General features: G+C 46.6%; 2 protein-coding genes across 21 annotated transcripts in view; both read left to right on the forward strand.

Moving 5' to 3' along the window:
- The window catches only part of EP400 (E1A binding protein p400), a 51,564-nt gene extending 46,313 nt beyond the window's left edge, over positions 1 to 5,251 (forward strand). For 16 of the 20 annotated variants that reach the window (XM_068208724.1, XM_068208732.1, XM_068208734.1 and 13 more), the window contains 3 exons: positions 29 to 196; positions 881 to 958; positions 2,728 to 5,251. In XM_068208724.1, coding sequence (XP_068064825.1) covers positions 29 to 196; positions 881 to 958; positions 2,728 to 3,000 — 519 coding nt within the window. In that variant the 3' untranslated portion in view covers positions 3,001 to 5,251. The remainder of the gene's footprint in view (positions 1 to 28; positions 197 to 880; positions 959 to 2,727) is intronic. The other 4 variants (XM_068208729.1, XM_068208743.1, XM_068208742.1 and 1 more) reach the window with 1 other exon arrangement.
- A 111-nt stretch (positions 5,252 to 5,362) lies between these two features.
- Positions 5,363 to 13,359, forward strand: NOC4L (nucleolar complex associated 4 homolog). Its single transcript, XM_068208744.1, has 15 exons — positions 5,363 to 5,544; positions 5,637 to 5,760; positions 5,852 to 5,958; positions 6,220 to 6,327; positions 6,465 to 6,614; positions 7,203 to 7,302; positions 7,603 to 7,637; positions 7,741 to 7,791; positions 8,334 to 8,445; positions 9,075 to 9,135; positions 9,676 to 9,786; positions 11,011 to 11,174; positions 11,556 to 11,638; positions 12,392 to 12,505; positions 12,812 to 13,359. The coding sequence occupies exons 1-15, from the start codon at positions 5,449 to 5,451 to the stop codon at positions 12,926 to 12,928; spliced, it is 1,533 nt and encodes a 510-aa protein (XP_068064845.1). The 5' UTR covers positions 5,363 to 5,448; the 3' UTR covers positions 12,929 to 13,359.
- The last annotated feature ends 10,664 nt before the right edge of the window (positions 13,360 to 24,023 follow it).

A 24,023-nucleotide genomic window follows, 5' to 3' on the forward strand; every position in this document is an offset into this window, starting at 1 on the left:
CATTGATGCCTTTTTTTCTCTTGTGCAGATAAATGCTCAACAGGTTACGGTCCAGACCCAACAGCAGACTTCACAGCAGCAAAAAGTAACTTATGCTACACAGCCTGCCATTAAAACACAGTTCTTAACAACTCCAATTTCCCAAACCCAGAAACCAGGTGGAACCCAGCAAGTGCAGGCCCAGATTCAGGTACAGGTAACACAGGTTTGCACCCTTAAACTGTACTGGGACTGGAGAATTGTAAAGACGACAGGTGAGGTAGAATTCAGCACCCACTCATTTTAATTCCAGTCACACATTCATTTAAATGGACTTTTCAATAAAATTCACTGGTGCTGCATATGTGGCCTTACAGCTAGTCATAGCTGTGAGCTGTCCTCTTTGAAATAAAATAATTGAGTCACTCCTTTTTATTAGGCAAGGGATTCCATAGTGTGTTTACTGAGGAAAATTCAGCCAGAATTGTTCCTGTTTCTGGTGCTGCCTCACAGCCTAATCTGTGGTAGCCTAGAGTAGGTGACAACTCACATACTTTCTTTTCTGCATAACTGAATCAGCCTAACCAAGGAAAAAGAAGGGGGTTAGGAAACCTTACTCTTTCAAAAGTATATCCCAGATAATGTAACCTGTTAGAACTCATGTGCTTCCTGCAGTTTTCTAGGTAGTTGGGAGGAAATGACTCTATTGTAGTTAAAATTGAAAATAGTTTTCTTCCTCCCCTAGCTAAGTTCTTCTTTTCACTGATCTAAAATGTTTCATAAACATTCAGGCTCACAGAAAATGCCAAGCTACAACCTACCATGAACAGGCCTTGGTGTTTTGCTGCTATCAGCAGCTTTTTATTTTGATCCAATCTTTCTTTATTTCATATCACTACAGGTTGCAAAACTCCCACAAGTGGTCCAGCAACAGGCTACTGTTGCCAACATTCAGCAGATGGTTTCAGTTTCCCAACAGGTAGGTTTTGCTCTTGTCAAATATAGCACTAGAAACATAATCTTTAGAAAAGCTCATTTTTTTGGAATGTGTGTATTTTTCACATTATATGTGGCATAGGTAGTATTTTTGAAGGATATAGCAAGTGCCTTACTATAAAAATAAGTCTTGAATACTGAATCAGCTGAGGTATATTCTCTGGTCTAAAACTTTCATAGATGTAACATCACTGTAGATAAGCTGAAAAACAGATTTTTAACAGTGTTTTCTAGAGCTGAAAGGATGTTTAAAAAAATGGTTTCTGGTGATATATAGTCAATACAGCAAATAATTGAACTAATGAGCACCATCTGAGCTTTTCCCACAAAAATGAGGACAAATGGAAGGTTACAAGTTGTTTTGTTTCAGTTCATAGAGCTATGCCAGGTGCTCTGTAAAGGGCAGGATGGTGTGGTAGCTGTTCCAAACGTGTGCTGGTAACAGACGGGGCTCGGGCAGGAGGAGCTCAGGTGGCTTGGTTCCCCTCCCCTAACGACCAGGCAGTTTAATTAACACTCTTTAGATCAATATCATGTAGATATCAGGCCTAACTTAGGCAGTTGATTGGCAGGAATTATTTAACTTTGGAGGGTGGATGAAGTTCTTGACTTTGGTACACAACAATCTGGGCCAGTCAGCACTTAATCTGCCACAGTTCACAGTGCACTGTTTTAGTGCAGAATAAAATCTGTGACTGTTTATCTCAAAATGGTGATAACGTAGTGTAAACTGTCTGATAACCACCTCAGATGTGAATGCTTCAAGGGCAAAGTAGAAAGCAGGAAGTAGAAACCTCATCAGTCAATACAAGTTGAGTTGTCCTCTGTAGTCAGGAAGAGCTCCTAGATCATTTTCAAAAGTCATCAATGGTGGCATAACTCTGTGACTTGGAGTCTGTGGCAAAAAGACAAATAGTTTCCCTCCCATGTAGACCAGTGACTTCAGTGGCAGTAGATGTAGGCCATGATAAGTATTTTTTAAACTATGGTCTTTATATGTATATGGCATTCTTTTTATCTGCATTTTGAGTGCTTCCCACTGGAATCCTTTTTGAATAGTTAATTTTTCCCCTGGAGAAGTCCTTGGTAGCTTTGTTTGGCTTCTGCATCTGACAAAGGCAGCTGAAGCTGCTCAGTTTTCATTACATTGTCCTCCGAACAAGGAGATGTTGATATTTTTTTCTCCCTTGTTCTGGGTAGAGCTATGAAAATTAGATGTCTGGATGGAGTTCAAACTATTCTGCCATAAATTAGCAATAGAGACTGGCAGCTGTAGTCTGAAAGGGCAATGGCAGAGACTGGTGGGAAGTCTCAGTGGCTGTAGTTATTGTCACAATATGGGTGCAGAGTCAGCATTTTAACCTCTGTGGTCCTCTGGCTGTCCCTCTGTTCTTTTCCCTGCTCCTTCACTTCTGCAGTACAGGAATTTTCCTATATATCTGGTAGGGTTTCTGTACCTTTCATCTGCCTTCTGAATGTATCTGAGGCCATGTCCTTGGATTTGCACTGCAGAGACCTGAGTTACAGGCATCTTGGCTCTTAGTTCTGATTTATAAGGCTCTAGAAGATGTGACAGAATGGTGTTTCTCAGTGACACCACAGACCTATGTTCTCAGAATCATTGTGTGAGATGTTTGTCAGTTGAGAGCAAATACCTAAGGAAACAGGATTCCTTCTGTAGAGCAGAAATGTAATCACTGCTCAGTTTAATGCCAAACCACTTTGTAATTGCCTTTTCATCCTGATGTGCAGGTACAAGCTCAGCCCCAAACTGTGACCCTTTCTCAGACGACAGCAGGTCAACAGCAGGTTCAGGTGATCCCTGCAACCACTGCTACTGCTCAGGTCGTGCAGCAGAAGCTGATCCAGCAGCAGGTCGTGACCACAGCATCTCCCCAGGTTCAGGCTCCAGGTGTACAGAACCCAGCCCAGACACCAGCAACACCTGAAGCCCAGAGTCAACAAGCAAAAGTACAAATGAGGACACCGACTGTCAGATTAAAGGCACCTACTAAACCAAGTTGAACTATTGCAATAACAGAGAAACACAGTATTTTGTGTTTGCTGAGACAAGTGAGAAGCTACTCCAAACATCCAAATGAAGACAAAACACCTCTGTTTGTTTTGTTTTTTTTTTTTTGGTTTTTTTTTTTTTTTTTGTAGCAGAAGGTTTCTTGCTGGTGAACATTTAAACATGAAAACTCACATGTAACTTCAGTGTATTAGCAACTGTTTAGCACTCAAACTCTGTACAAGATGCATTCTGCCTGTGTTCTCTGTGCTCATTCAAACCACATAAAGCAAGCATTACTTAGGTTGAAATTCTGCCCAGCTTCTCAAAAGTGAAATGGTGATCTGCCATAAATGTCAGTAAAATCCATCTGTGTTAGAATACCACACCTGCCTGTGGGCATGTGCAGCTCCTTGCTGTAGTTCAGTGTGTGCTCAGTACCCACGGTGAAGCCACACAAAGAACCAGGTGTAGTTGGTACAGCACAGTATTTTCCATCTGTACGGAAGCTCTGTGTTGTTCTTCCCTGTGGTAAACGTCCCTGGAAGATCTAACACAGACTTGAAGTGCTCCCTGCAAAGTTTAGCCAATAAATGTGAAAAACCTGTAAGTATATGTAATTACAAAGGAAAAAAAAAGGTTTCATTCTCCATTTTTGTAAGTCTTTTAAAATGTTTGTTAGTAGTTTTTGTGTACAGTTTACTGAATAACCCAACCTGTGTGCTCATTCTCATATTTCACTTTAAAATAATGGGTATTTTAGGCATGAGCTGAGTAAATACTGTGTTGATAGTAAATGTGTATTAAAGTGTAGCCCTTTTTTTTTTGTAAAAGAATTGTTCAGTAGATACAGCTAAACAGATGATCCACAGCTGTTTCTCATGGGACTTCTGTCACAAAAAATCTCCAGCTGATAAAATTTAATCTCTCAGTTTCATTCTGCTCTTGCAACATGTTTAAATGTTCAGTACTTTTTACACGGCTTTCAGCTTGGGGGGTGGGGGGCTGGGGGAAGGGGAGAATAGTGAAATTAAATCTAAGACTTAATTCTTCAACTGTGTAAAGAGTAAGATCTAACTTTTGTACTATTCTTTTACTAAAGCTAACGATGAATGTATCTTCAGGTGGGTATTTTGGATGTGAATAGAGCGTGGCCTCTTCCTCCAAATCAGTTTGCCTTATTATGGAGAAAAAAAAAAGCAAAAAGCTGCATAGAACTGTGGGGGGTTTCTTTACTTTTCTTGCATACAGCGAATAACAGACTTTGCAAACAGCACTGAGTGAGGAATCAAAAAGCTCATGGTGGCTTGATGGGATTTATTTTACTTTGGCCATAAAACTGCACAACGTGTAAAATCCAGACAAAATTACGACATTCCTTTTCTGAGATTATTTTAAAATTATTTTTTCATTCTGTGATCTTTTTACTCTTTTAGGAAAGAAGCCTATTTAAGGGCAAGGAAAGCATATATTTTGTTTTTATCTCTGTATGTCCACACTTGTTGGTACCTGGCAATCCACATGGCTTAAACAAGAAAGAATTCTCAGCCAGCTCCTCTGTGTTAGTTGGGATAGGTACAGCCAATACTGTTCAGATCACAAATGTAAACATTGGCTCAGGCAGCGTTCCTGACTTTATTTTATACCTCTTTTGTCCTGCATACTTTTTTTTTTGGACCCTCAGGTGTACAAACACAAGGGCATTTGGTTTTTTTAAAGCTGTTTTTGCATGCAGTAGTATTCCCCTGACCCTGCTAACCCCTGGCGTGTGCCATCCCCTAAACTTTGCAGCCAGCCATGGAGCTGGCATTGCTGACAGCAGAGTAGTTTAAAACGCAAAGCAGATGCAGTGATAATGGATAGTGACACTGTGTACAGTATAGCCTCGCTCATCCAAAAATATCACGTAGTTAGCCCCAGTTTTACTTTTAAGTGTTTAGCTTTTATGATGTGCATGAAAGTCGGGGTGGGGGGGAACAGTTCCAGCAGCGGGAGAGCTGTTGGCTACGTCGTTGTGCTGGTCTGATTTGGTGTCTAAAGAGGCGATTGTTTCTTGTTTAGGTCAGTTGATGAAGATAAAAAGTCACCATATTTTTTTTCCCCTTCTCATTATTTTTTCTCTTCCTTTGGATGTGTCTTTCTCCCAGGAGTGTGTTAGGAAGTCAACGTGTACATAAGTGATGAACATTTGTACTCGACCCAGTAGGCTGATAAGGAATAGTGCTGTATCCTACCTGAAGGTGTAATAAAGTGTACATTTTTATACCGCCGCCTCGCCCTGCCTTCTGTACCGGGGCGGGTTACGGGGAGGGGCGGTGTGGGTGGCGGGACGGAGCGGCCCCGGCCCCGGCCCCGGCCCCGGCCCCGGCCCCGGCCCCGGCCCCGGCCCCGGCCCCGCCCCGCCGCCGGCCCCGCCTGCGGGCGGAGCGGCCGCGGCTCCTCCTCTGTCCTCCCACCCGAGCATGGCGCGGGAGGCCGCGCTCGCCGCCTGCCTGGAGGCCGTGCTGGGCAGCCGCTCCAGCGCCAACCGCGTCTTCGAGCTCCTGGAGCCGCTGGCGGTGCGGGCCGGGCCGGGCCGGGCCGGGCGGGGGGAGCCGGGCTGAGGGAGGGCAGCGCGGCCGGGCCGCCGCTCTGACACGCGGTTCCCCAGGGCCAGGAGGAGCCGGAGGACATCGTGAGCGCCGCCAGGACCTGCAGCCGGCTGTTCGGGGCGCTGCTGGAGCGGCGGGAGCTGTTCGTGGGGCCGCTGCCCGACCAGGACGCCTCTCTGGGCGGTGAGCACGGAGCGGGGCCCGCGGCGCTGCCCGGGACAGGCGCGGCCCTGCCCGAGCCCAGCCTGTGTTTGTGTGTGTGTGTCCCTCACAGGGAGCTACAGCGCCGAGGACAAGTACAGGATATGGATGAGGCACCGCTACAGGGACTGCGTGGGCTGCCTGGGCGAGCTCATGGGGCACGACGCCTTCCAGGTCAAGGTAGGTCCTGAGCCCGCTGCTGACCACGGGTTCACGGGGGTCCCGTGAGCTATCGCTGTGTTTCAGTGTGGGAGGGCAGGCAGTGCTGTAAGGCAGCACTGATGCTCTGACTCACCTCTGCTTACCAGCAGCGAGCATGCCGCTTTCTCAGGAAATTATATTTCATTCTTCCTCCTCTTGAAAGTTGCCTCCTTTGGGTTTGACCCCTGGTGTTCTTGTTGAGGTGGTTTTTTTTGTGATGTTGCTTTCTTTTTTTTAAAGGAGTTGGCACTCTGCACGCTCATGAAATTTGTCGAATTGGAGGCACAGTATCCATTGATCAAAATAGAGTGGAAAGGAACTTTAACTTTTCCATGTGACCTTCTTAAGGTAAGCTGCAGAACTGAAAAGTCCCTCCTGTCAGTGACCTGATGGCACACGAACTCATGTGCCTTCAGCCATCTCACTCTGTGCTCCAGTGCTGTGAGAGACTGACTTGTTGCTTTCCTTTCCAAACCCTTTGTTAGGTAGTTGTTGATGGTTTGCTTCCCACCACCGAGGACGCCTCGCTCCTGATCTCCCGCTTTCAGGAGTACCTGGAGTACGACGACGTGCGGTACTTCGTCATGAAGGCTGTCACTGCCAGCATCGGGCAGGTCATGCAAAAGACAAAGGAGGTAACAAATTGTTACTGCTCAGGTGGCTCTGGATGAGCTGCTCTGGGTTGTGTAGCTTGTGTGTGAAGCAGGGAGGAATTAGTAGTGTGTGGAAATATTTGGAAGCCAGAGAAATGAGTGTGCCCACTGAAGGCATTGATTTCTTATGTGTGTCAGTATGCCAAGACTGGCTTTACTCTGAAATTGAAAGTATTTCAAGACACAATTGAAATATTTCAAGACACATACTGTTCTTTCTGGTCTAAGCTCTAGCTTCTGTTTTACCCAAATCTTCACAGCTTGAGTGACACAGAGAGAACTTTTAATTCTGTTTACTCTGATGCAGAGGAAGAACCTGTTTCCTTCATTGGATCCACCAGTTTTCTTAAACCAGAATAAGTACAGAGATAGGTTTCATGTTGTAACAAGTAGTACTCCAGGCTGAGGCTGCAACAGAGAATATACCAGTGTGTAGTTTAGCCATCAGCATTTTCCCTTTCTCTTTCCTAAATATATTCAGTACTTGGAAACAGGGCAATACTGAAGCCCAGCATCTTGCTACCTGATGTGGAACTTGCTTCATGTTTGTTTATATGCTTTTTTCCTCAGAGGCCGCTGCCTTTTTACCAGCAGAATGTATTTTCCCTCATCTCACCCATTAACATGCCAAACAAAGAGTCTGAGATGGTCAAATTTATGGTCAAACAAGGTTAGTAAACTCTGCATGATAAACTGTGTGTGAAAATGAAAATCAGGTTAAGATTTCTAGTGTGTAAAGACTTCATTATTGTTTGCTGATAAAGAATGTCTGCTTCTTTGATCACTGTGATTCTAAACAGTCTTAAAAATCCACATTCCTAAGTCTACAGGGGGGTCTGTTATGGCCTTGTATAAAATTAAGTACTTCAGCCCAAATTTTTAGAGCATCAAAAGGCTAACTTAAAAAGGGTCATCTTAATTTTTTGAATATCCATTTCAAGTTCAACATCTGGTTTCTCTTTCTTCTTAGATAACCGTGAGGAGTTGAAACTTTCAAAGCTGCAGGTAACTGTTCATTTGGTGCATTAGAACTGAAATTTTGTCTGCTTAAAATAGAGCATTATCTGTACCAGTGTGTTTAACTCACTGTTTGAAATTCTGTTTTAAGGCACACAAACAGGTGTTTGAAAAAATGTGGCTGACTTTTTTGAAGCACAAGGTGAGTGTTACTTCTGCCACTGATCTGCATTGCTTTTTAAATTAAGGATTGCTGATCCTTAACAATTGTGTCCAGCCTTGCAGGGAGCTGCTGGTAGGACCCCAGTATGTTTTGAGTGTGGGGTGGGAACAGCCCAGTGACCGTTTCTGTTGGATCACACTGCCAAGAAACATGACTTCCTATATGGCCTGCTTTTCCTCCTTACTCTCAGCCTTTTTTCCCTACCTTAAACATCTCTGCCCGTAAGGGTGATCTGCAGCATAACAATCTCTGCTCACAAGCTGAAGCTTCCCCAGCCTTTTTGCAGGTGATTTTCCCCCATCTGAGTGATGACACTGTTAGTTGTGAGCACCTGCTTCTTGAATGAGCTTCGTTGGTGTCACTTGTAAACTCTCCCATTTGGGAACTGCTGATGCAAGCTGTTCTGTATTTTCCTGGCACATTCCCTTCTGCTATTGCATTGCCTTTTTGAGCCACAGGTTGCTGCTGCTGTCTGAATTCTCCCTGCGGTGCTTGTTTCTCTGTTGTTTTGCCCTTCACAGCTGCCCACTGGCCTTTACAAAAAGGTTCTTGTCATTCTGCACGACTCTGTCCTGCCTTACATGAATGAGCCCACTCTCATGATGGACTTCTTGACAGTGGCCTATGGCATAGGTGAGTGAGAACAGCCTTTTATCCTTTGTGGCATCTCCAGCATGGGACAGATGGACTTGGAAGCTCTGCTGGATGTAGCACCACGACCTGGGTGATGGAATAGGTGTACTCTTGGCTGGGATGGAGCTAAGGAACTAGGGTCAACTCCACTGTCCCTGAGAGTGAGACAATTTTAACCGTGTTTGTCAATGTCATTGCTCCTTGTGTGTAAGGAAAATCATATTTAAGGCTTTGGGGAAGAGTAGAATACTGGTATGATTTATTTTAAATATAGAGTTCAGCCAGTGCTGCTGATCCAAACAGGGTGCACAGACTCCTGCAGAAATGTCCTTTCTGATGAGACCTTTGCCCCCCCAGTGTGACTTTGTTGAGGAATTAGAGCAGCACATTTCTGTGTCTCAGTTGTTGAACATTTGTTCTACTAAACTACAGCTTAATCTCTGTAAGAAACTTGGGTGTTCCTGGAAGGCTGTAGATGAAATTGTTTCACTTTTTAGCCATCATACTGGCTCTGATTTCAGCTATTGAGTTTCGTTTTCCTTCTGGGAAGATTATATTTTAGAAAAAAACTTGAAGATTTTTTTTTTCTAGTTATTTTTATTGTGTTGATATCTGCTTGTTTCTTACAGGTGGAGCAATCAGTCTTCTGGCCCTAAATGGGTTGTTTATTTTGATTCATCAGCATAATCTGTAAGTAAAAAGAGTATATTGTTTAAAGGAACATGGGTTTTTGCATTTATGTCTTTATGTAAGAGGAATTGAAATGGATTCATCACACCTTCAGGCTTTGAAATTCCCCCATGAGAAAGCCAAACTGCAAAAGAGGCTCAGGCTGTTTGGATGCTGAGCTTTTTTGGCTGACTGATTTCTTTTGCAACTGAACCTAAATAGTCTCTGCTCTAGACTGTGGTAGCTCAGCACTTAAAAATCAATTTCCATTGATCTGATTACAGGGTGAAGCCATAGACTTTGATGTCCCTTTCACTGCATTCTGTACCATTTGCAGTCACTGGACATGGCTTCACACCCTGAAGATGGCTGGGCACTGCAAGAGCCATAAATTCACCTTGCAGCTTGTTTTCAGGTGGCGACTGTAGAGGGAAGCCTAAGAGAGCTAAACAGAGCACAGCAGTGGGCTGGGGTGCTCTTAATGAAAGCACAAAAACATTTAGACACAGTCCCTCTGTACACCACTAATGGATGCTGTATTTTTCCTTCTTTTTTCAACAGGGAGTATCCTGACTTTTACAAGAAGCTGTACAGTCTGTTAGACCCTTCCATCTATCACGTGAAGTACCGAGCTCGCTTTTTCCACCTGACTAATCTGTTTTTGTCTTCATTGTAAGTAACATCTTTATTATGTATGCTCACATATTTTTCTCCTGCTTTTCTGTTCTTCAACAGTCTCCCACATGTCTGGATTTAATGTATTCAGTGTGCCTGCTGGATTAGATACATTTTTATGGAGAAAACTGAATCCAAGACTATTATTGTAGTCTTGTGTAATTTTTCATGTGCTATTTTTGAAGATTTGCCTCACAGCCATAGATTTTCAGAAAGGAAGAATTGCAGTTAGTTATCAGAGTTTGAGCTGCAAGTGCTTATGGATGTGTTTTTGATCTCTGTTCCACTTTGGGTGAAAGTGATGAATTTTCTGTCTTGCCTTTGTAAAAATGGAAAAGTAAAATTTGCAGGCTTTTTATAGATTACAAAGCTGTTGATAAATGGATGGCTTTTTGCAGACATAAAGCACTGAAATGTGAAATGTTTGACAGCCTGTCTTGATGTTGTCAGTTCATTGTACACAGGGAATAAACCGGATAGGCAGCTGGTCATATAGTTGCTGTCATATATTATAAAGTAAACCAACAGTAACACAGCACCAGGCACTTCATATTCAACCCCCTTGTATTCCTGGTGTACTTTGGAGAGAGTGACAAGACCTGTGGGTAACTTTGTTGAGCCTTGCAGGTGTAGTGAAGCCTGAGTGACTGAAAATTGTCATTTTCATCCCAACTCTTCTGATGTGAAGAAGGGGTCTAAATGAGCTGGTTGCATTTTTACCATTAAAAAAAAAAAGAATTATGCTGCACATTTACACTACATGGAAGCTTTATGTTCCCATTAACAGCTGCAGTGTTTGGAAATGTTATGTAGATTTAACACCATGGCCTGTGTATTAATTAAACCCACAAAATGACATAAGAAGAATATAATTAAGGTTGCCTGGCCAAGCACTCAGTTTATGAAAGGACTGAATAAAGTTTGCTGTGAGAATGGCTGTGTACAGGGGCTGTGCTTGGCAATGGCGCCACATGTCAGGATTGAATCTCACAGTGATCTGAGATTATTCATGCACTGAATGTAAATTCCACCAAAAATTTGTTCTGGTGAGCACACACCTCTGCTTAAAAGCAAGATTCCTAAAGCTTCTCTTTACTCCACAGCCAAAAAAGCCTGACGAGCCCCCTGGTCTGTAATGTGACGTGCAGTTAGGGTGGCTGAGGCTGCTGGCTCTCCTGCCAGGACTGTAACAGGCTGCTCCCTGCTGTCCCCTGTCCCCAGGCACTTGCCAGCGTACCTGGTGGCGGCGTTCATCAAGCGGCTGGCCCGGCTGGCGCTCACGGCCCCTCCCGAGGCTCTCCTCATGATCATTCCCTTCATCTGCAACCTCTTCCGGAGGCACCCCGCCTGCAAGGTGCTGCTGCACAGACCAGGAGGGCCAGCAGGTGAGAGGGCAGTTGGGTTATGCCTTTAAGGCAGCATAAAGAGGAGCGTTTCTGTGGAGGAAAAGGGGAGATTGCAGTTCTGAGGTTTGGAAGGATCCCTTTGTCCTGTCCCTTGAGTTTGTGAAAGGTCAGCAGGCTCCTGCTGTTAAGTTCAAAGCTATTCCAAGTGCCCTACTTCCTCTACTCTTTAAAAGTAATATGGTTCTGTAGTGCTGCCAGCAGTGACTCTTGGGTCATGCTGGGATTTGTCACTTTGTCCCTGGACCATAAATGACTTGGGAAGGAGCAGCTCTGGCTGCAGCACTGCTCTGAGCCTGTGTTCCCTTTGGGGTTGTGTACATCACATAGAAGGTATTAGCTCTGGATCTCCTATTTCCTTAGATATGTCAGAAGATCCATATATAATGGAGGAGAAGGAGCCATCTGAAAGCAGGGCTTTGCAGAGCTCTCTCTGGGAGATTCAGGTATGTCATCCCAAACATGAGCATCTGGGTCTGGTATGGATCTTTTCCACCCTTGCTGCTTCTTTGACATGTGTTGGCAGTGGACAGCCACTCTCACAAGAGCCTGCTGGACATATATCTTGCAAATGAGATGAACTGTTTTACTCTGTGTCATTCTCTATCCTAGCAAAGGATTCCTTACACTGGAGAAATGTATGTGCTAGTTACTGGGTGGCTTGTGAGCACACATTTGAACTTGAAGTTCACAGCTGAAACAGACTAAATAACTGCAAATGTACCAAGCTTCTCATTTGCTCTGGAGGGGAGAGAGGAATTTGGTGAGCACTGATGGAAGTGAATTGAGTAGAGCCAGGTTATCCTCTAGAAACGGATGAGGGCTTTGTGTAGGGGGCTGAAGCAGCAACAAGAATGATATGCAGGAGCTGGAATCCTGGAGAGCTGGAGCTTGGGTGTGACATGTAGGCACTGTGAGGTGGCAGAATTAGGTTATGCAGTGTAGGCATGGCCTATGGATGAATTTATCTTGAGCTGGATGTGACCGTGTGAGAGGAGCCTTTGACATGTTTGAAAGATGCCTGAAATGAGGATTTTGTGAAGCTCTGTAGTAGCATGGTACAGCAAACTTGGATCTGATGGAATTTGGTGGTCACTGGAGATCTGACCACCAAATGGGCAGACTCCTGTGTGGGAGTGCAGATGGATGTGTGTTACCCTATACTTACAGGTTACCTCCTATTTGTCTTGCTTTTTCAGTCTCTCCAGAACCACTATCACCCAGATGTGGCCAAGGCAGCTGCTGTCCTGAACCAGTCCCTGTCTGAAATGGAGGATGACATATCAGGGCTCCTGGAGCTCTCAGCTTCTGAGGTAATGCTGCTGTGCCTTTTGGAATGACTGGAGCCAGAGGAAAGGAGGTTCTGGATGCAGCAGCCATGTCCTGTTCATCTGCCTTGCTGCTGGGGAGGGAGCTACACTGCCTTGGTTACCCAGAACCAGGGCAAACCAGGAAAATGGTCTGCTAAATAACAGCATGAGCAACAGTGGTGACAGGGCTGGCTTTTTTCTTTGAAGTGTTTATTTGCTGGATGTTTTAAGACCTTAGAATGTGCAGTGTTATTGGGGTGAGGAGCCTGTACTGAGTTTTGACAATATTGTCTGGTTTTTATTTTGTAGCTTTTTGATAAAGAAGTGAAGAAAAAGGCTGTTGATGTGCCCCTGGAGTTTGAGCAAGTACGAGGTTTGTTTGGGAAGAAAAATGATATTTTTGCAGAGCACTTCAGTTTAGACTGATGCCATCTCTTACCAAAGCACGTGTGTCAGGAGCTGGATCTTAGGGACACACAGAAAGCTCCCATGTGCTCTGCAGCCCTTCCCTGTGAGGAGAGCTGGACTGCTTGAGCTGCAGCCTTCTTCAGTGCCCCTTGCCACTACCCCTGGATGGACTTTGCTGTGTTTCTCACACTTGCATACTGCCACCTGGTATTTGGGAGGGATTTTTCCTCGGAGCAAGGGTTTCTGCACTTGTTTGTTCATGGCTGGGATCCCAGTCCTTCCTCCAGAGCTGCTGGTGACCAGGGGCTGCATCAACAGACATCTCACTGCTGTTCCATGGGACTGAGGGGAATTGCATTCTCTGACTGCTCTTACTTTTCAGATGTTTGACTTTTATATGAGAGCTGACAGCCTGTTTGTAATAAATGTCTTCAATACAGAAGTGGAAACACCTGATGTATTATAATTATGTTTTCATATGCATTTTTAAGCTCGTCTTCAGAGGGATGTTTATCTTCTTTGTACTGAGCACTCCCACATTCAAGGCATTGAAACTGGTTTGTCTAACAACTCAGAAGATGCTCAGTAAATCCATGTAGGAAACGTTGCTGGTGTTCCTTCCTGTACATTCATCTTGTACACTAAGGTTGCTGGATTCCAAATGCTCACGAGCTTTGGCAGTGAACATAATCCTGGTGCCTGCTGTAGCCAGGGAGGCCAGCTGATGTGCAGTGGGAGGCTAATCCTTGAGTTTTGCTTCAGAATGATAAGCAGCTTGGTGTGGTTTTGCTTGCAGCCTGCATGTGTTTTAGGGGCTCTTGCTAGAGTGTATCCAAGGGCTAATAACTTTTTAACTCCACTGCTACTGGATGCTTTTGTTAATTTTTCATATACTTCCAGAAGTCATGCACAAATTCCATTTGATGGGGTTCCCCCCAAGGTTTTGAGATAAACTCATTATTAACAGCACAGATGAACTCAGGACTTTTTAAAAACTCATTTTCAACAACTTAATGTTACTTTCTTAGATTTGAACTCTGCTTGCATAATTTGAAATCATATTTTGTGGAAGAGTAAATTTTACAATCAAGAAAGCAGAGGCCAAGAAATCCAATTTCTGGCAGCCAAGTCTGGTTAAGTCAAGGAAAACTGCAGCTGTCTTGGAGACACTGAAGTGTTACATTTTCTTCATCCAGTTTTTCTCATGCTTTCCAAACAGTGGACGTGTCCTCACAGTGTAGAGCTCTACATCTTTTTTTTTTTTTTTTCTGATGCTTTTGAATTCAGATGGGGTGTTTCTGAGGATTGATATTTCTCCTCTTTTTCTTTGGAAGTCTCTTTCTTTGTTCTCTGGTGAAAGGGCAATGCTGCTTCCTCCCTGGCCAGCCTGCTTTTCTTCTTTCTTTGATTTCTGGTATCTGGGGTGGGAAGGCAGAATGGTTGAGAGGTAACTTTCAACTTGAGAGGCCTCAGATCAGGTTCACCCAAGCCTTGTATTTCATCTCTAAGATGTATCTCCCTTTGTCATGGGCTTTTGTCTGTATGTGTTTGGTAAATATCTTGAAGGGCTCTGCTGTAGCAATGAGAACCACATGGCTCACTTTGAAAGAGGTCAGTGCATCATCTCAGATGAAATTAATGACTGTCTTTGAAAGAATGAATGTCTGTGTTGAATGGCTTTCTCTGATAGTTTTATTTTATTCAGGCTGGCCCCAATTATATCTGTGTGTAATTGCTGGTGGGCAGTGTTATTCACTGTGATTGTATTGACACTCAGGAGTGTTGGCTCTTTTTGAAAGCACAAATATTACACCCTTTGGGCATGGGGCAAATCCATGTCTCAAAATGCTGGAAATGAGGGAGTTTGGTTGTGTTCTTCTACATGGACAGGGGGGTAAACAGTGTCCTCAGGGCTGTGTGACCTGTGTGCCTGTCTGTCCTTCTGGGGTCTCCTGGCACCAAACTGGGACACCCTGCACGAGGGGCAGATGGATTTGGTGGGGAATATTGGAAAGCAGCAGCTCCTGCCTTGTGGTGTGGCCCTCTGCTGCCTGTGGGGAAAGCCTTGTATGTGAGACCAAATGGCCGCAGCCGAAAGCATTATCCTAGCACCAGGAAAAGGTACGCCACAGAAAGGAAATGGAAAAAACGGAAATGGAAATCCCTGTGTTTTTCAGGAGGAGGACTGCAAAGGCACCAGCATCTCCAGTGTTCCACCAGCTGTGGATCCCAAGTACCACACTGCAATGAGCAGTGGATTGGAGCAGGATGCAATTGATGTTTTCCAGAGCATTCCCAGAGTGTGTGGTGCCCATGTGCTGCCCGTGGCAGCTCCTGCTGACACTGAGGCAGAGGCTCAGGCTGACACAGGGGGTTTCCAGATTCCTCAGCACATTTCAGTGCTGAGCTGGAAATGCTGTTAGCGCTTTACTTGAAGTATCTGCAGCTGACCTGGAGTGACTTAATTATTTTGTGATGATGCCTGGCAGCCCCAGCACAGTCCCACTGTGCTTGGTGCAGGCAATCACACCACAGACAGCCCAGAGGAGCTTACAGCTGAAAGCCTGGGTGCACTTCAGACAAGCCTTGAAGGTCTTCCACAGACTCCCCCAGCTCTGATCCTGCACTCACCTGGGCAGCATTTTTAAACCAGCTCTTAGGTGGAGATAGCTTAAAGCCCCTGCCTGTCCTTGGAAAAAACATTCCACCTGTTCTTTCATCAAGGCTTTATCTTTCAACTTTCACCCCTTTCCCCTCAAATAGGAGGCATCAAGAAAAAAAAAAATCAGTGGTTATAAATATTAAAAATTTCATCTGCACAGAGTGAGCAACCCTTATCAGGCTGCACACCTGCTGCTGCTCCTGCTCTACAGGTCTCCACAGACTGTAGATTATAGATGCTTTAATCATGGGGTGTATTAACTGGAAGGCCAGATTGAAGTACCAGGCAGCAAGTGCATAAGTCACTCCTGTTATTATTTGATTTTTATCAGATGTGGGGAGGGGGGAGAGGGCTGTTCTGTTTGGGGTTTTTTTTGGTTTTTTTGGGGGCTATTTCAGTGAGCATAAAACAGTTTTATAAAAACATTGACATAACCCTGCAGCCTCCCCACCCATCACTGCCTCAGCCCCCCACCAGAGGGTAGTGATAAGGTCTCTGACTCAATGGACTGCCCTTGGTTTATTTTCCTGAGCTTCCATTCAAAGTCATCCCAGCCTGGCTGCTAAATAGAGCTGCTCAGCAAGAGCATGATGTGATTTATATGGGGAGTCAAAGGTTGAGGTAACCACAATGTTTGTGTTAATCAGCTTAGATTCTTACTTTTAAGATATTCTTTGGGAGATAGAGGGAAGTGCAAATTTACATCTGTAAATGAGTGCATTAAAGTGGTTCCATATCCCTGAGATAGCGAGAGATACAGTGCAGCCATAACCCCTGTGTTTTCCTCTCCTAATTTTGAAAAACAAGCTCTCAGTTAATTTACAGCCCTGCTCAGGCAAAAAAGGCTACAGGATCTCAGTTCAACTGACACTAGCTTTTTCCAGCACTATCATAATCAATATTCATTAACTGAAACCTATTGGACTTGGAGATTTACTGCTATTAATAAGCCAAGAGTCTATCTTTGTGTAGTTTATGAAGAAAGTTTGAGACCTATTACTAAAAAGAATTGCTTTTCTGCAGTTTCTTTGCCCTATCCCTAGGCCATACTTGCACCTCTAAAAAGAGAGTTCTGGAGCATGTGAACAGAGCCAAAAGTGATAAAACCAGAGTGCAGCTGCGTTCCTCTTCCAGAGGAATAAACCCCAGCAGACAGGATGCTTTGGTTGATGGTGCAAGCAGAGATGTGAACGTCATCTCTGTCCGAACAGAGTTAAAAGCTGCAGCCTCTGTGTCCTGCTGGTTATCCCCATTTTGTTGATAAATGCACAGAGTGAACCTTATCAAAACGAGCAGGCTGCAGGCCTGCTAATGGAGCTGTGCTTGTGCTGAAGATAATTGATGCCTCAATAACGCCACGCGTTATCCAGAGAGCGGCTGGAGCGGTGTGTGAGGAGAAGCATCAATCACAGGTGCTCGTGTTAACTTTTATCAAATATTTAGGTGGGTGGCAAGGTGCATTTTGGGCTGCTCTTGGGGAAGGAGTGTTGGGCTCTGAGATACAAAGCGAATGAATCATCGCATCCCTTCTCCTACATCAGTTTCCTGCCCACTGGGAGTGTGAGGATTTACATTTTAGTCATCTCGGCTGGAGATGGGAGATACCGCGCACTGTGGTGTGGGAAGCAGAGGTTTGACGGCCAAGAGCTGCAGTTCCCAAGCCTTGCTGGTGATCAATGTGTCAGCTGCAGTGTCCCTGCAAGGGTGGCATTCCCATCTCACCTGGATTGGAGGGGCGGAGAGGGGACCGCGCTGCAGAGCCGTGGGGAAAGGAAAGGGCGCTGCCCCGGCTCTGCCCGCTCCCCCTGCCCTGTGGCCAGTGAAGCGGGGCCGGTGGCCACTAGAGGACGGTGCAGACCGGGCGGCGGTGCCCGCTGTGCTGCCGCGGCTCCGCGGGGCTCTCTGCCCGTGCCGGAGGCTGCGCCCCCTCACCGCACCTAAAGCGACCGCTTCCTGCAGCTCCCTGGCGGGGCAGGTGCCCGGGCTGGGCATGGCCCTCGGGGACGTGGGGCCAGGCAGGAGGGCAAAGCCCGCGGCAAAGCCGGGCGCCGTGCGGGCTCGGGACACCTGTGGTGACCCTGCCCGAGGAGCTGATCCCGCAGTGCCGTGGGGATGGTGGCTTTGCAGGGCCAAGAGGGAAAACCAGGAATCCCAGAGCAGGCGGCTGTGGTGTGCAGTGAGGGACTGCGGGGCGGTGAGTGGGGTGACCCGAGCCAGCGTCCTCTGTCCCCTCGCTGGGGCTGGCTCAGTGTGTCCCAGCAGGTGGAGTGGGGGCAGGAGGTGAGCGCACCCTTTTGGAGATGAGCACACCCTTGTGGAGGTGAGCACACCCTTTTTGGAGGTGAGCACACCCTTTTTGGAGGTGAGCACACCCTTGTGGAGGTGAGCACACCCCTTTTGCAGACGAGCACACCCCTTTTGGAGATAAGCACACCTTTTTGGAGGTGAGCACACCCTTTTGGAGGTGAGCACACCCCTTTTGGAGGCGAGCACACCCTTTTGGAAGCGAGCACACCCTTTTGGAGACGAGCACACCCTTTTGGAGGTGAGCAAACCCTTTTTGGAGATAAGCACACCTTTTTGGAGGTGAGCACACCCTTTTGGAGACGCACACACCCTTTTGGAGGCGAGCACACCCTTTTGGAGGTGAGCACACCCCTTTTGGAGGTGAGCACACCCTTTTGGAGGTGAGCACACCCTTTTGGAGGTGAGCACACCCCTTTTGGAGGTGAGCACACCCCTTTTGGAGGTGAGCACACCCTTTTGGAGATAAGCACACCTTTTTGGAGGTGAGCACACCCTTTTGGCGGTGAGCACACCCTTTTGGAGGTGAGCACACCCTTGTGGAGGTGAGCACACCCTTTTGGAGACGCGCACACCCTTTTGGAGGTGAGCAGACCCTTTTGGAGGTGAGCACACCCTTTTTGGAGGTGAGCACACCCTTTTTGGAGGTGAGCACACCCTTTTGGAGGTGAGCACACCCTTTTGGAGGCGAGCAGACCCTTTTGGAGGTGAGCAGACCCTTTTGGAGGTGAGCACACCCTTTTGGAGATGCGCACACTCTTTTGGAGGTGAGCACACCCTTTTGGAGATGCGCACACTCTTTTGGAGGTGAGCACACCCTTTTGGAGATGCGCACACCCTTTTGGAGGTGAGCAGACCCTTTTGGAGGTGAGCACACCCTTTTGGAGGTGAGCACACCCTTTTGGAGACGCGCACACCCTTTTGGAGGTGAGCACACCCTTTTTGGAGGTGAACACACCCTTTTGGAGACGCGCACACCCTTTTGGAGGTGAGCAGACCCTTTCTGAGTGGGCAGTGGCGATCCTGCCTCCCAGCACTGCCCTCAGAGTGTGATGGGGCTGGCTCCAGCCCTCCTCGGGGCGGGTGACCCGTGTGTCCCCGTCTGGAATGTCTGAGCCCCTGGCACTGAACGCTGTTCCGGCTGGCACTGCTCTGCTGGGGGAAGAGCCTTCCCCGCTTCTTCCCAAATAGCCTCATGTGGCCTTTCATCCTTATGTTTTTAACCACGTCCTAAAAATGTTCAGTCCCAGTTTAGAAAAATATCCTGTTTCAGGGTAGCATTTAGATATTTATATGCTTTAAGTATCTTGGCAGATTAGATGTAAATTTGTGCTTTAGAGCCCTTGACTGTCTTTAACACTCCCCTGATTTCCCTACTGAGGAACAGGGCTGCAAAGCACCCACCAGAGAATGTCTGAGCAACACCCTAACAGGGCAAAGGCTGCAGCCCCAGGCACCAGGCTTGTTCTCAGAGCTCCCTTCAACCTGCACAGCAATTCCACCTCCAAAAACCTGATGGCAAGACAAAGGACTCAGTGCAATCATGCAGGAAACCTGCTGGAGAGGCTTTGTCCCCAGTGCTGCTGGTTGTATAGGAACCCCTTTTTCCTTCTATAATGCATAATAAAGATCTCTTGATATTTTTTTTTTACTGCATATAGCAAAACAGATTTGGATTCTGTTTCTGTTTTAGCTGGTTCTAACCTCATTCATCATTGCTGTATCTTAACAGGATCTTACTTTGATAATAGGACTCCAAGCAGTGATGAAATAAAGTGAGATTAAAATAACTACATAATAAAGTTCCAGATTAATCTGAAACTATGGTAAATCTTCCAGGGCTGTAGAAGGGCAATAGCTAAGCTGCATGGACTCAGTGTTCAGTGAATGACTGTGATAAAATGTGTTGATCCACATTATAGCTTTATGTCTGTTTAGGTATAATAACCATAACATCAGTTCAGCTGCAGTTTGGCACCTAAAAAAAATCTCTCCTGTGAATTCTTAACTTGTTGCATGTCTTTTGTTTAGCTTTTAAAATATCCAGATATTTGAAAAAAAAAATAGGTGAAGGATATTGACTCAACACAGGACCTGCTAAGCAAATGGGAAGGACAAAATCCTCTCCCCTGCTAGGAGCTCTTTGGTTGTCTTGATTCAGTGTGGGACCCCTGCAATCCTGATTTCAGAGCGTAGCTGTAAAGCAGAGGGAGGTGGGGGGGTCACAGGGCTCTGCTGGCGCTGAGTCTGAGGTTGCTGAGTCCCCTTTGCCCCATTTCCCATGCACAGAGTGGAAATGGGAAAGGTTTTACAGCTGTGCAGCTGGGCACTTGCCCCTTCATGGCAACCTAATGGCCCAGGCAGCCTCCTGGCCACTGCTCCCATCAGGTGACCCTTGGCTTTGGGGTGAGGGCTTGTCATGGCTCCATCGAGAGTGGATTCAGGCCAGGGAAGGTGACCACAGACAGCACTGGGGACCAGGGGCTGCCTGGGCACTGGGCTCAGCTCAGGCTGCCTGTGCTCAGCCTCACACAAGAGCTGCAGCAGCAATCTGGGCTCCTCCTCAGGCACAGTGCCTGGTGCAGGAGGAGAGATGCCTCCTGCTCTCATCCTGCTGGGCTCACAGCACAGGCTTGCAAACCCAAATTGCCCGCTGAACAAATTGCAGATCATGTTGCTTTACAGAACCAATGGTATTTTTGTATTCTTTGGATTTACTGTTTATTCTTCCAGTTCAGATCAGTGATCCGGCCCCTGGCTCTGTTGGTGTATTGATTAGTCCAGAATCCCATCTGCCACTTCACTGCTATCATGAGATAGCTTTGCAATACATGCCCTGAGACATTTCTGAAAGAATATCAGAGCCTCGTGCTCTCTGTGCCAGTGAGCATCTCATGGATGAGCTCTGATGGTAGAAGGGGAGGAAGGTTACTGGAGCAGGCTTTTAAAAGGAAGAGTAGAAATTATTTAGCAAGCTGATCCAGCCAGGAATCTCCCTCAGCCTGGGTCACATCAGCTCTCTTGTTGCTGGAGTTTTGTTCAATGAGATGAAGCCCGTGGCATGGCAGAGTGGCACAGCATGGAAGGCTCCCCATTTGCAGCATGTCTATTGTGCTAAGCCCACCCCTTTCCCATTCCATGGCTCTGGTGTACAGCAGCTCCACAGCACTGACCTGCGTGTTCCTTGAGGCCCAATGTGGACACCTGAGCATTGCCAAAAAACCCAGGAGCCTTGTATAGCATTTGAGCAGGGATGGAAGGAGGATCAGACTGCAGAGCTGTTCCACAAAGGGGTTTTTCTCCACCCAGCCAGGGGTGGGAGGAAGTGCCACAAGAAGGGGCCCAGCAGACATGTCTAATGCAGAAATTTGAATAGCTGGAGTGACATTAATGGAGAGGACTTTTCTTCCCCCTGCTCTGCACTGCTGCAGAGCACTCTTATCCTCTGGGATGGACCTGATGGGCATTGGGACTGCTCCTAAGAGCCCAAACATCAGTGATGGACAGACTGATGGACAGAGCTGTCTGTCATCCAGTCTCCCAGTCAGGTATGTGGGGGTCTGGTGCAGGGGTCAGATCCTTCTCCCCCAGTGGAACATCCCTCTCCAAGGACCCTCTTTCTCTCCAACCTCAGAGATGCATTTCAGTCCTTCTGAAGAGAAGGAGACTTTGAATTTTGAACATGCAAGAGATTGCCCCTGTAGGCTTGAATTACTTATAGAGTATAAATGATGCTGGAATGTTAATGCACATTCCAGCACGCACATTCCAGAGGGGATAATAACTTCACTAAGTGCAGCCACACTGCACCACTGATGAATTCAGCCTGGGGTGCTTGCTGGCAAACACAGCACCATCCATCCCTGCTTATTCGCCCCAAACCCTCCAGTTTGTGTCGACCTGTGAGCCAGGAGCACTCCAGAAGAGAGACAGGGAGTGGGAAATAAAAAAGATATCTCAGTATATTGGAAAGATAAATTGCTCCCTTGGCAAAAATGATCCCGAGGGTGGCAAGTCACTGGTAAGTAGAGCAGCAGGCTGGAGCTGGAGAGAGTCCCTGGTAGATGGGAGGATTGAGGCTGGAAGGCTGCTGGAAGGCTGCTATCAGACACAGCAGCAGGACCAGGCTCTCCAGTGATCCAGGACTAATCCTGACCCTGCCTGTGACAGGCCAGAGCAGCAGAGGTACAGCGTGGCTGGGAAGGGAAGCTTGATTTGCCTGGCAGAATGTGCATTTTAATTGCTCATTTTCTTGCCTTTTATATGTGATTTGGTTGTGAATTATGTTTTCTGCATTTGTAATTAGAGGGTAGAGCAGATGGCGAGGTTTTGTCTGAAGTGATGTAGCCGTTGAAGTAACTCACACTCCTGGCTGACAATTTCCCAGGAAGGGAGTGTTGTGACATGAAGATTCCCTGGGAGTTGCATGAAGGGAGTCCCACTTTCTAAATTACCTGGGACAGAGCTTTAAATTACAGAAACCTGCACTGTCCCACTGAAATCAGCATCCAGGCTGGTTTACACCACCTGTGAAACTGTTCACATGGGAGAAACTATTTTTTACTTACACCTAGAAATGCCTGCTCTCAGACTGTGCCTGCAGTGAGCTGTGCTGTGTTTATTGACGTGTGACACGTGCCACAGCCAGCCCACAAAGTGTCAGTGCAGTTTGCTCGTGAGTCTGAAAGGGACTGGATGATGAAGGCTGCCCAGGGCTTGATAGAGCCCATGGGCCATGGGTTTTCCAGGAGGCAGAGGAGCAGGATGGTGAGCTGGATCTGGGGGCTTTGCAGCCTTTCCAGCTTCACCCTTTGAGGCTTTGGCTGCCCACACCCTGACACAGCCACTCGCTCAGCCACGGCCTGCTGGGCATGGGATGCAAGCAGAGCATTCTGCACAGCCAGCTCATCCATGAGGGACAGACCTTCACAGCCCTGGGAGATGCCCAGCTCTGCCTTGTCCTCCTATCCTGCACTGGGAGGCAGTATTTTGTCATCCAAAACTTCCAAAAGTTACAAAGTTGAAATTTGGGTAAGATAACTCGGAAAGCCGTGGGAGTTCTCTCAAGGGTGGCATCACTTTGGGCCCCTCTGTGTCAACCAGACACTTCATTCATCAGCTTCCCACTTGGTTGGTGATTTGCAGTGAAAACGTTGGAGTAGAGTCTCAAAACAGAGCAGATCCTGACTATACTTTTGAAAAAGAGAGAAAATCCTTCCTAGAAAGTTGCTTAAATACATTTTAGCCTTTCATCCATGTCTTCTTTTATCAGACACAAGCTTTCCGTGATATGCCAGTAGGCAGAGCTGAGAGCTCAGCTAACAAACAGCTCCCAAAATAAGCTGTCCTGCCACCTTCCAGCCTCCCACCTTGGGAAGATGAGGTGTTTCCCATCCCACTGCCTTTCTCCACGCAGTCAGACCTTCTGCTTCCCTCCAGAAATCCCTAGCACAGTGTGAGTCTGGTTAATGAGTCTCAGGAAATGCTGACATTCAGCTCCTTCATGAAGGACATTTGTTTATGACATTCATTTATGATAAATGGAGGACATATGGAGTGTCACCCACGCTGGCTCTGGGGAGCACATGCTGAAATGCTGGTGGGTGAATGTCTCACAGTCCTGCCTGTCCCACTTTGTAGGAATTCCTTGTGCAGTGCCACCCCTGTGTGAGATGGCATGGGGCAGTGCAATTTAAGGTGAACTTCAGGCTCTGACTCCATAAATCCCTGAGACCTAGGTTTCTCCACAGAAGAACCAGAACCATCTTGGTGTATCCTGACCTCCCTGCACGCCCTTATCTCTATCCTGGAACCTGCCCCTCACTCCAGAGGCAGAGTTGATGCACGAAGGAGCACTGAGAAGGTCCCATAATAAATCAAACCTACTTATAGGGGTGTGTGCTTGCTCTGGCAGGGCTCTGGGAGGAGGGGTGGGAGGTTTCCAAAGGGAGTTTGCTGGCTCTGGTGGCTGCAGGTGGTCTGATGGCATCCTTCATCTTCTGGAGGGATGCAGTTACTTACCTGTTCTCTCTGGCTGGTGCTTGCAAACACTCACAGATTTTTATTTTTACTTCTTAATACAGCAGCACTGTGAGCTCTTCCATTTGTAAAATCTACCTGAAGAGGAAAAAAAGAAAATATATTTTA

This window comes from Anomalospiza imberbis, chromosome 18 (genome assembly GCF_031753505.1).
Source record: "Anomalospiza imberbis isolate Cuckoo-Finch-1a 21T00152 chromosome 18, ASM3175350v1, whole genome shotgun sequence".
In the NCBI taxonomy this organism is placed as follows: domain Eukaryota; kingdom Metazoa; phylum Chordata; class Aves; order Passeriformes; family Viduidae; genus Anomalospiza; species Anomalospiza imberbis.